This window comes from Cupressus sempervirens, chromosome 1 (assembly GCF_028749045.1).
Source record: "Cupressus sempervirens isolate cs-2001-9-10 chromosome 1, ASM2874904v1, whole genome shotgun sequence".
Taxonomy (NCBI): domain Eukaryota; kingdom Viridiplantae; phylum Streptophyta; class Pinopsida; order Cupressales; family Cupressaceae; genus Cupressus; species Cupressus sempervirens.
Genome location: NC_143118.1, coordinates 57,468,152 through 57,480,376, shown reverse-complemented (window position 1 = coordinate 57,480,376; position 12,225 = coordinate 57,468,152). Strand labels below are relative to the sequence as shown.

Genomic DNA, 12,225 nt, shown 5'->3' with positions numbered 1-12,225 from the left:
ATGCCATGATTATTGCACAATCTTTTTTCTCCTTTTCTAAGGATTGAGATTTACTTGTCATTCCTTTACTAGATGTGACATTATCAGACCACTATCCCATTTATTTTTCCATTTCTTGGTGCATAGCTATCCAACGGGTTGTCAGGACTCAATTTTTCCTCATTACATCAGTGTTGATGCATGCTTCCACTATTGATTATATCCTGCGTGTCTGGAATTTGGAGCCACATCCGCATTCTTAGATAGGTTGGATTTAGTGGTGGAATGATGCTCTTACCAGAAATGCTAGATTTTTGCGCATCTATGGGTGACAGTTGGCAATTTTTAGACAATGGTCTTATGAATCCACTAGCACAACTCTCAAGAAAGCTTTGAGGTTCTCACCCTTAACCCTTTTGATGTTGATTTGCAAATTCAGCTTGCCAAGCTTCATCATAACAAACAAGTTGCAGATAATTATGCTGCTTGAGTGGCCCAAATCAAAGCTCACCTCCATTGGTTGGAGATTGGCGATAAGGCTTTGAAAGAATTCTTCTAGGCTCTTAGAGTCTGTCATACCAATCTTGGGGTTAAAAAGATCAAACAAGGCGCTTATGTTCTCTCCAGTCTCCCTGACAACTTGCAAGATTTTGTTCACCATTACAAAAATGTGTTTGCTTCATAGGAAAATTTGGTTGCTTGCGAGGAAGCCCTCAAAAAGTGTATTTCTATTACTCCAAACCGCCTAGTGGTCAAGCAATGTGCTTTCTGTAAGCAACTTCTCACCATCTGAGACCTCAAGGAGGCAATTTTTTCCATGGCTGATGACAAGTTCCTTGGGTGTGATGGATTTCCTTGTGAATTTTACAAACACCTCTGGGAGTCTATTAGTCTCGACCTGCACAAAGTTTATCTTTAAACCTATCATTCAAAGAGTCTAGGAGCTTTTATCAACCAAGGAAACATCAAATTCATATGTAAATCTAGCGATCTTGAGGATATTTGTAACTGGTGGCCCATTAGCTTGCTTAATGTGTCTTATAAGATTATTGCTAAGGCAATTTCTCTTAAAATTCGCCATCTCCTACCTCTAATTGTGCGGCTAGAGAAAACTGGTTTTATTAAGTCCAAGTATATTCTTGACAACATCATTGTTGTCTAGGAAGGTATGGAGTGGGCTGCAAATCCAATCAGTCGTCTATGTTTTTGAAAATTGATTTTGCCAAAGCTTATGACCAAATCGAATGACCTTTCATATTGGCTATACTCCAAGCTCTTGATTTTGGTCCCAATTTTCTTCAGCCTATGGAGATGCTTTTTGGAGATGCTAATGCTTGTATTACTATCAATAACTCTCAATCTGAAGCCTTTGGGATCTTTCCCTCCATCTAGCAGGGTTGCCCTCTGGCTTTGACTTTATATATTCTTGCTATTGAAGGGTTTGGTTACTTGCTAGCCCACTTTGTTTCTTCTGGTTTGGTTCGTGGCATTTCCTTGCCAGATTCCTCTTCCTAGTTGGTCAATGGACACATTGCTGATGATTCTTTTCTCACTTTTTTGGAGGATGAGGAAAACATCACTAATGTCTTGCAATGCCTAGACACCTTTTGTCAAGCCTTTGGTTCAACTATTCAATGGCACAAGATGCTCTATTATCGACAATCTTTTTTGCCAGCTGCACCTTGGCTTGATCAATTTGAATAGAAATGGGTCATGCATTGGGAAATTTTTCTCTTTCTAGGCATTCCTTTTGCCTTTCAAGCTTTGCCAGTTGATTTGTGGAACACTGTGTTTGTCAAGATTGCAAAGAAGCTTGACTATTGGCTTACTAAACCCCTTTCTCTTTCGGAAATTTTTTAGATTTGCTCAAAAGTCTTGGCTGCTACGCATGTTTATTATTCTTCGTGTTGGGCTCCTTCCAAAGCCTCTTATCTAAAATTAGAGTGATTGCTTCATGACTTTCTTTAGGCTTCTGGTTCTAACCATCATGGCTTTCACAGAGTAGTTTGGGATTTTTGTTGTCTCTCCAAAGAGTTTGGAGCCTTGGCCTTCTTTCCACACAGAAGCAAGGTCTCACTCTTTGTGTCAAATGGATTGTACATGCCATTATTAGAGATGAAGCTTGGAAGGTTTTGGTTCAGCATTGCATTTCTTATGGGTTCCTTATTAATAGGCCTGCATGGAAGGGGATTGGCTTTCAAACCCTTCTCATCATGTGGGAACCTGTGCACATACAAGGCTCATTTGTTATTGAGAGCATATGGAAAGCTTGGAAAGCTGTCAAGCCTTGGCTTCGATGGTCCGGTGATGGATTTCGTGATGGGCTCTCTTTGAACTAGCATAACATTTGGTGGTCTTTGTTGTTTGCCATCCAGGGTGTTCCTCTAGCCAAGACTCAAGGTGCTAGTGCTCTGCGTTTTTTCAACGTGGCATTAAGACACCTAAGGACCTCTTTTCCAGGGTCTCTATGAATCTCAGATCTTGGGAAGATATGCAAGTCTAGTTCCATCTTGCCCATTTAGATTGACAAACATTTGATCTGTTGCTTCTTGCAGTTCCAGATAACTTAATTCACAAGGGGGGTATTCAGTCTGTTCGACCTTGGTGGACAGACTGGAAGTGGTATCCTGCCAATCCCTTCACCAGCTACAAACCAAGTTTGGGGAACTGATGGCTTTATCCCCATTTGCCGATGGTGGATACCCTCAATCAACGCTGGCATTTGCAGTCTTCCCTTTCTTAGTGGAGAAAGCATTTCAATACTATTTGGAGTGCCATTATAGAACATAAGATTGCACATTTTGCTTGGTGCCTGGTTTTTCAAGGTCTTCCCCTTGGGCCTCGACTCAAGCATATTGGGGTTCCGGATCCTCGGTGTCCATTTTGTAGGCAGCTAGAGTCTTTTTTGCATTTTTTTTTGGTTCTGTACATTGCTCAAAACTACTGGCACTTGATTCATGATTTCTTTAAGCCATTTCGTCCTAAACCTTTTTCCTGGCATACGGTGCTTTTGGGTGACTCCCCGAGGTTCCCTATGCAATTTTCCCAGATTTGGCATACCTTAAGGATGGAGATTTTGTTTACCTTGTGGAAAGATAGGAATGTTGTTATTTTCACTCATAATTTTTTTGACATAAATGTTGCTATGTACACTAAAACTTGCATTTGTAACAATGTAATGATGCAGATTCAAGTGCAAACCAATAAGGTGGCTCTGGAGGTGGCCCACCTCTAGGAGCTACTTAAGCACTGGGGTAATACTCCATGTACAGTTGCTAGAGTGCCTCTTGACATTTCAACATATCACACTTTGCTTAAGGGCTGCCACTGGGGGCGCAACTCATCTGCTCGCCGCTTGTACATGCCAAGTTTGCAGGCTTCCCACGACCATTCTCCTAGTGGCGACGATGGTGGTTGGCATCACCGCTCAACTTCTCCGCCTCACTGTAGCTCCGATTGGTTCCTAGGTCCAGTGGCTTCCCCCTCCTGGTGCTCCTCAAGTGGTTTCTGGCAAATGACATTTTCGTTTGGAGTTGACTATCTCACCCTCGCGAATTGATACAAAGGATAGTGACCAGGCCTCCAATGATGCTGTTGATGGCTGGACTATTCCTAGTCCGCCTGCCAATCTCAGGGATGATTGGGGTTTTCATGATTGTGATGAACCACCCCCCTTAGCTGGCATTGCTTTGGCAACCTGAGGGGCTACTTAAATGTTTTTTTGATGCATAGTTGTTGATTTCGACTTTAGCCATGTGAACTCTCACAAGGTGATCTTGTATGCTCCGACCTTTTTTTATGAATTGTAACTAGTATATTATTTATTAATAAAAAAGGACTATTCATCAAAAAGAAAGAAAGGAAAAACAAAATGGAGAAAAATAATAATTAGTAGAAATATAATTGAACACGAGAATGTAGTTTCATGATTCTAAAGATAAAAATGGAAGAAGTATTCTCGTTTCACAGTAGATGGATACTGCTGAGGGTGTTCTGCCTCAAGGAAAAACAACACAACTATAGATTGCTATACAATTCAGTATCGGCATGGCCTGCAATTATTTGTGTGTAGTGGGGCGGCATGGCGCTTCTCTTTCACTTCACTCAAGTCTGAGAAGAGCTTCGCAGAAAACACACACACCTAGGTGTACAAGAGCGGCAGCTTCATCATCATCCGCGTCGTTAGCCCATGGAGATAATGCAGGTTCGCAGCTTCAGAACGGAAAAGCTCAGGTGCTCGAATCTCAGAAAAAAACCTATTTCCCCAAGAAGAATGAGGTGGTGGAGTTGGTTTGCGAGAGCTTGGCATTCAAAGGGAAGGGCGTTTGCAAAATAGCAGAGTCAGGGTTTGTTGTGATGTGCGACAGAGCTCTGCCCGGGGAGAGGTTTATAGGCCGTATCACAAGAATAAAGAAAGGCCGTTTTGCCGAGGTTTCTATTATTTTTCGCTGTCTTTGACAATTTTAAAAAATCTTTTTCAGTACCATTTATCACCAGCTATTGCGAATGAAATGATTTTATTCATGTCAATCAAAATGGTCGTAGGGCAATTCAGGAGCCTTTTACAATTAGGTGGTCTCGGGGATTTTATTTATAGTAGCAGGTAATGTTAAATAAAATAATTGATAGTGTGAAGAAGTTGGTGGCTTTGTTAAATTTGCAATGCGAGCTAATTCTAACAAAAGTAGTTGCGAGTCCGAGAAGATTGAGATGCTTTCCCATAACTCCTTGGGAAAAAAAGCTTTAAACTGGAAGGGTAAATTTCTATCATACAACTGTTGAAATTTTCGGAGCTAAATAACTACGGTTTCTTATATTTTAGGATAGGATTCCGGTTTGTCTTTTTAGCTAATTTTAACTGCAAATGAAAAATGAAAAATTCAGGCAGGATAAAGCTGTAAATAATATTATTAAAGGATTGAAGGAGTACAACAATAGGGAGAAAACACACAAGTAGCAAGGGATTTCATTGATTCTCTGATACAATGGATGTAATGTATCTATCAAGCAAGGATGGTAAAATGATAGGAGGAAGAGATAAGCATGCAAGAGTTGTCATGAGGAAAATAGAATACTAGAACATGGTATTAAGGAATGAAGGGTTTCTTAAATGCATGCATATATAGACAAAATCTTGAACATAACTTAGCAAAAAGAAAGAAGAAAGGAATGGGAGATAGAGACAGCAACAAGAGATTCAAGAAATGAGCATGGTTGCAGAATGTGAAAGCCCAAATCAGCAGCCAATTGTCACGCAAGAAATTGTGAACTGAGGCTCCTTAGGAGTACTTGAACATGATAAGTTGGAGAAGAAAGAAGATTTGGGTTGGGGCCTATAATAGATAGGAGTTACATTATCATTCTTAGGAAAAGCATGAGTATGGTAGCTGCAAATATCCAAAATTTAGAAGGATATAAGAAAATTTCTGTTTGGAATGAAAGGAGTGAGATTGGTAAAGGACACGTGGTAATTGTGCTAATTAGAGAAACATGCTGTGGGGTCATAAAGTGAAGAAAGATACCCAAATAAATATTTTTTGCAAATAACAGAACAAGAAAGTCTTAGTAAGATATTTGCTTGTTAGTTGGCACTAAAAGGTTCAAAGACTTGAGCAAAGAAATGTAGATTTTAAAGACCTGTATGTGTGCTAAAAAATATAGGGAAATATTCATATTATGTGCCTTCAATATGATGATAACAACCAAGCAAACCTTTATCTGAGGAGTGAGGATGGAGGGAACAACAATCTATTATGGCTGGAGGAAGGAGACCAGCTTTGGGAAAGAATGTCACAAGATGGAAATGGGGATGTTACACACTTTGACATAGAAAGGTTATGTAGTTTGTATGGCATGTTTACAAGAATGGGCGCATGGCCAAATCTAGGCAATATCACTTGTAAAGTGTACAATAGCTAAAGTGTGCCAGACAATGCTATATTTTCATATCGCTTAATCTTAAACCTTGAGTTAGATGTTGAGGATTGCCTCATAGTGCTGAAATCACATCCCATAATCCGATATTTCTAAAGCTTGGCATTCACACAAATGATCAATCAACAAGGAGAACTCCATCACATGCAAAAAACAATTCATCTTTTGGGTAAGATTTTTTATAAATTAAGACAAATAAGAAATATTCATAACAGTTTTTCTCGGCAATAATTTTAATTTTATTAAAAGATAAAGAAACATTACATAAAGTAGAAGAGTTTTTCAAGACCAGCTTTGTACTTGCAACGATGGAGTCATAGCTATGAACAATCCATCAAAAAACTAACCACTATACTACATCACAGACTCATTTCCTGAGCTTTTCCACTACCATTGCACAAAGTTTTACAATGTAACATCAAGTTCACAAAATTGGACGTTCAATGATGCCTTAACACCCTAAAAAACCAGAGCTTAAGAATAGCAACCATTACAACCTAGACAATTACAGCTGTGTCGATGAGTTTTTTGCCTTGAAATCTTCAGACCTGCATTTTACACCATTTTCATTCATTTTTGAATGCCTTGCTATTTGCCATTATGTAATATTAACCAAAATAGGGCTCCAATACTGCTCTAACCAAACCTTTGTAAAACCGCAGCCCATCTAATCTTCAAACAAAATTGGCAATATAACTTCTACCATGAAGAGTAGTCCTCAAAAAACCAGACCATTATTACAACTCAATTGCAAACCAGACCACTAGCAATTTGACAATTTTTACAAAAACTTCAAAGAACATCTAAACACTAGACATCAACCCAAACAAACCAAACACCAGAACACTAGAGGGAGAAGGAAGATCACCTAGACTTCATCTAAGGGCACAAGGGACAAAGCCATGAATTCTTGCTCTAAGTATGGCATTGATTTGAGCCTCGTATCAGTCTTCCTCAACGTTGTTTGTTTCCTCCCTTGCACACCTTAGCTCTTGCAACTTCTCTTCATCAGCAACAAACCATCCAACATGGGCTTTCATCTGTGCAATGTCATCATCAATAATTTGGTGCATAACCAATAATCTTAGGGCAAACCAGGCCTTCCTCGCCTCCTTGAATCTTTTATGCCTCAATCTTTCATCAAACTTTTAAACAAATTGAGTGTACTTCGTGCTTTGCTGAAACCCTAGTGCAAACTACCTCACGATTGGCGATTTGTCTACACGCTCAACCCAAACCATGGTCTTGGTGCAAACTACCTCGCAGTTGGCGATCTATCTACACACTGAGGAACTCTTGCTTTGATACCACATGATGAAGGGTGCTCCCCTTAATACCATAAACACATAACAAAATGCAGAAACAATAATAATTTGCGAGAACAAAATATAGGCTTTCTTTTATCTCCATAAATGAGTAGTTATAGAATTTTGAAATACAATATGCAAACCCACATGGGTGCAATCCTTACAATTATCTGCAAGACAAAGCTGCGAACTATGACCCAGGGCTGTCCTACACAATCTTAGGGTCTTCCTTAGATAGGCAATTTTATACCGCTCAAGAAGGTTTTAGACATCAAGCCCTTGAGGCCGACCAACCCTAAAATTACACAGAGTTGGCTCAAAACAATTATGACATTTATTTTTGAATTTTCAGCGGTCCAACTCCGGAAGACCATAACATACGAACTGATGTTATGATCCCATTCTGGAATCCTCAACTTTTGATCTTTAGTGCATTACTTGTGGAAGTCAAGTCGGCCTCGTTTCAAAGCCCATCTGGAGCCTCTATGGCCTTCAAAACTAAGCCTGAAGTTTTTATACCAAATTTTCACACGAAAAATCGGCAATAACTTCACGAATACTCATGATATGGCGAACCTCAACTGACAGGTTGAAATATCCAAGATAAACCTCCACCTCTGGAATTAGGATATTCCAAGCTCGTATAACCAACTTACTAAGTAGCAAGCTTCCACAAATAGCAACTCTGCAGTGAGACAACCCTTATTCAAGGGACAAAAAAGAAATATTTTTGGGTGATGCAAGATTGCTCTTACACCCAGGATGCTCTTGTATCAGGGATTCACTCCAGTTTGAGCTGTGTCTCTCCTTACATGGAGAAGATAAATTCTATTGCTGTGACTAAGAGCCCTTTTGCTGTAGCTTAGTGCCTTCTAGTGCATTATGGTTTCAAATCACCTTGGTGGTTATGACTTTTTGCCGGGGCTTCTCTAGTCTTAAGTTTGGTTCCTTTGTGTTTCTTTGTTCTATTATGTTGTAGCCTCTCTCGGTTTGCTATAGACTGGTGGTTTATTGTTGTTTAGCTTCACTTTTCTTGTTGGGTAGCTTTTTGTAAAGGGTTTCTGTTGTCCTTGAAAACCTATTTTACCTTTAAAAAAATGACAAACTCTTTATTTATCTAGATTAACAATATAATATCCAATATTAATAAGAGTTTGAAAATGTCTTAGTGCTGTGGTTCTTAGTCCTATAAATTTCATGTTCTCATGGCAATTATTAAAATCTTTAATTTCATCTCATGGGTTTGTTCCTCCATGCTAATAGATAATTGAGGATCTGTATGAGATTGCCTCCTAAGATTGATTCCATGTGGCTGCTTAACTACTTTTTTGGCTTAGCACAAATTGTCCCATTCAATTTTTTTATTGAGCATAAGGGATAATTTGGAGTTTTTTGGTAATGGTGGAGTTGTTGCACTTTATGAATTGAAATTTTAGCTATGGTTAAGTAGGTGTTGCTGAAATTATATAGTGATTATATAATGAAAAATATGTCACATGGCTGTACATATTTTCTTCCCTCTTTTTCTCTATTGTTCTATGTTTCTTTTCCTACTTTTTTTGCACATATTTTGTTTGAAAAAATTATATAGTAAAAAAATTATAATTTCATAATTGCTTAAAATAAATAGACAAAAACTACATGGGCCTACCAACTCCAATTGGAGCAGTGGTTGCTAAATAAAATTATGTAAGCAGTGGCATGGGACTACTTTGTAGGTGGCATGAAATTGCATGTGGGAAATTCTAGCTTCCTTTTAGAGGCAGATCTTCTATTTTAAGTTTGACAAATTATTTCTAGTTAGTTTAGGGCAACACATGACATCATAGTTGAAAAACACGCCAAAAGCAAACAGTTGCAAGGCTGGTAAAAAAGCTTGGCAAGAACTTGACAACTAAAAATCTGGTTAAATTTAATTAGAAATGCATCTTTTTGTGGAAGATTTTATGAGGAGATACGTCCAATAATTTAATAAATGAGTACATAAAAGAAACAAGCCGAGTCTAGATATATTTTAATTGATTTAAATGCAAATGGGGTACAAAGTGACATCCTTATGCAGAATGCTAATGGTTGGTAGACTTACAGTCTGAAGCAAAATAAAATAGCGAACTATTTTTGTAAAACTGATAGTAAATACATGAAATGTCCCTTTTCTGATTTTTCATGATATTTCCAACCTCTAATCAGATCTTTAAAATCAAATAGCTAATATCCCAAAGATCCACCAAATTTCTCAAGAAACCCCAAATCGGGTATGCCAGAAATGGTGCCAAAAGCTTCACAACTTCACAAATTATTAATGAATCTGAAAATGGAAATTTTTACAGAACTTTTAGCAGCATAAAAACCTACAAATTGACATTTCCAGATCCGTATAGCCTTTACACAACAGCTCGAAAATGTAGGACCAAAACTATGCTCATCGGGCTCCCGAAATAGCACAAAATATGCCCGGAAACACCACAAGAACACTAATAATCTATCTCAGAAGTTTAATCACGTCCCAATATATATATTCAGCTCTATTTTAACAGCTTAAAGTATAAAATACAGCAGCAACCAAAACTGATATGAAATACTCAACCGGAAACACCAAACTCTTACAAAAATACACCCGGAAACTCACAAATCTACACTGTTCAGCACAAAGGCAAACTCTGTATGAGCATGCACATGGAATGGCTTCAAACTCCTGTCCTTAGCCTTCCTGGAAACCTGCAAACTCCCGTTCTTGGGTCTCCCTGGAAACCTGCAAACTCCCGTTCTTGGGTCTCCTTCTCCACAGGTTTGGCGGCCTCTGAAGAATAACAAAGAATGAGCAAAATCAAGTTCTGGAATCCCCCCAAAATGCCTCCAAACCTCTTTAAAAAGGGCATAACTGTAACTCACGTCCAAGAGAGGTTAATGAAACATATTTTAATAATAATTATCATTTATTAGTCCAACGGTTTCCAAAGATTAACTCCCTTTTTCCGAAACTTCACTTTCTTGGGCCTGCCTGTCTTAGCAAAGATTATTATTTTTTAATTATTTGAAAAGGGGACATGACAAGTCCTCCCCTCCCAAACATTGCTTGTCCTCAAGCAATGGCTGAACAATAAACCAATCAATCCTCCTGGATCCCAAATGTAGTCATGAACTATACTACTACCAATTAACACAGACTCCTGCAAGATCCTCTGCAATATGACCAAGAGGAATCCATAATCAAACTGGCAATTATAGCTCAACCAAACTCCAAAATCACCATTACCACAGTCAAAAACCCATGAGACACAAACTCTTAGAATATCAAAACCCAAGTAAAGTGGACTACCAACATAGTAAATACCATCAATGCATTCCACTGGCCTATATGGAATGTACAATCCAACTCTGCAACAATGGTGAATGCTCTCAAATGAAACTATACCAAGTATGGAGAATCCACACACTATACAACTCCTGCAGTCAACACAACTCTGTAGATCATTGGCCACTGTCTCATAACCATAACTCCCATGCACCCCTGATGGTGAAAAGCCATCACAAGATAAACAACAAGAAATGGAACCCAAACCAAATTTTCCTGCCATCAACTCCTCAGCATAAGGATCAATTGTTAACTGATGTACATACCTTGCAATATAATGTTGATTAAAAAAACCAACCTCAGTCAACAACTCACCATGAACAAGTGATACAACCCACTGTGACTGATCACTAGCTAAGTCAGGAGATGTCATAACCAAAGGAGTAGAATCAATAACAACACTTGCTGAAGCATCACTCCAAAACTCCTGCTCTAAGTCATGTATTATCAAGCTATCAACTACAAAACCTGTCGCCATGTCGTGCCCATCACAACTCTCATCTCGAGGCATCAAACTATTCCATAATTGATGATAAGCACTAGGAACCAAAGTACATCTCTGTATCATAATCTCATCAACATGGTCATCAAAGGTAAATTGATGAGCGTACCTCACAGTGTAATGCCGATAGAATGCGCCAATCTCAGTCAGTGGCTCAGACTGTAATCCAGATGAAACTAACTGGGATTGATCATCAACCATGTTGGAACTGACTACTACCTCCAAAGATATCACCAAGGGAGTAGTATTACTATCAGGAACCATGCCAACTGTCGACTCACCAACATCACACATGACCTTTGATACATCTCTAGTCTCTGTGCCTTCAGTACTAGAGGCCACCACCCTGTCAGGCATACAATAATCTGCTACAATACCCAACTCAACTAAACCTGACTCTAGTGGGAATGAACCTGATATGCCAATGTTAGTATCAAGGATGGATGCATCCCCATCTCCATTGTCTCTGACAATCTCAGTCATGGACATCCTCGAATCACCAAACACCATAGCTTGTGACTGTATAGAATCAGATAAAGACTGTAGTCGCTCTAACTCCATGGTCACCTTAGCCAAATGAAACTGTGACTCCTTGAAAGCCAACTGTGTACTCTCAAGAATCTCAAAAGTCACCTCAAGCTGCTCAGTAAGCTCACTCACCTCATCTTCCTTGGCCAACAATGCATCATATGTTGTACTACCCCACTCCATAAGATAATCTCTATCAGCTACCAACTGCATATAATTCTGTCTCAAAATCTGAATAGCCTCCCATAAAGAGTGGATCTCTGTCAAGGAAAGATAACTTCCTTCCTGCTACAATACCCAACTCAACTAAACCTGACTCTAGTGGGAATGAACCTGATATGCCAATGTTAGTATCAAGGATGGATGCATCCCCATCTCCATTGTCTCTGACAATCTCAGTCATGGACATCCTCGAATCACCAAACACCATAGCTTGTGACTGTATAGAATCAGATAAAGACTGTAGCTCATCACTAGTAGGAGAACCCCATCCATAAACTGCTAATAATTGACGAGCAGCATCAAAATGTTGGCAAGTGATAGCAATGTCTCGGTCACTAACTCTCAACTGATTAGACACATGATGGCATTGGCTTGACTGTCTCCTACAAACCTCCTTT

General features: G+C 39.0%; 1 protein-coding gene across 2 annotated transcripts in view; it reads left to right on the top strand.

The window, feature by feature from the left end:
• The first annotated feature begins 3,909 nt into the window (after nt 1–3,909).
• Nucleotides 3,910–12,225, top strand: part of LOC149576141 (RNA methyltransferase family protein) — a 197,075-nt gene continuing 188,759 nt past the window's right edge. For both annotated transcript variants that reach the window (XM_089816447.1, XM_089816448.1), the window contains exon 1: nt 3,910–4,410. In XM_089816447.1, the coding sequence (XP_089672573.1) occupies nt 4,027–4,410 (384 nt within the window). In that variant the 5' untranslated portion in view covers nt 3,910–4,026. The remainder of the gene's footprint in view (nt 4,411–12,225) is intronic.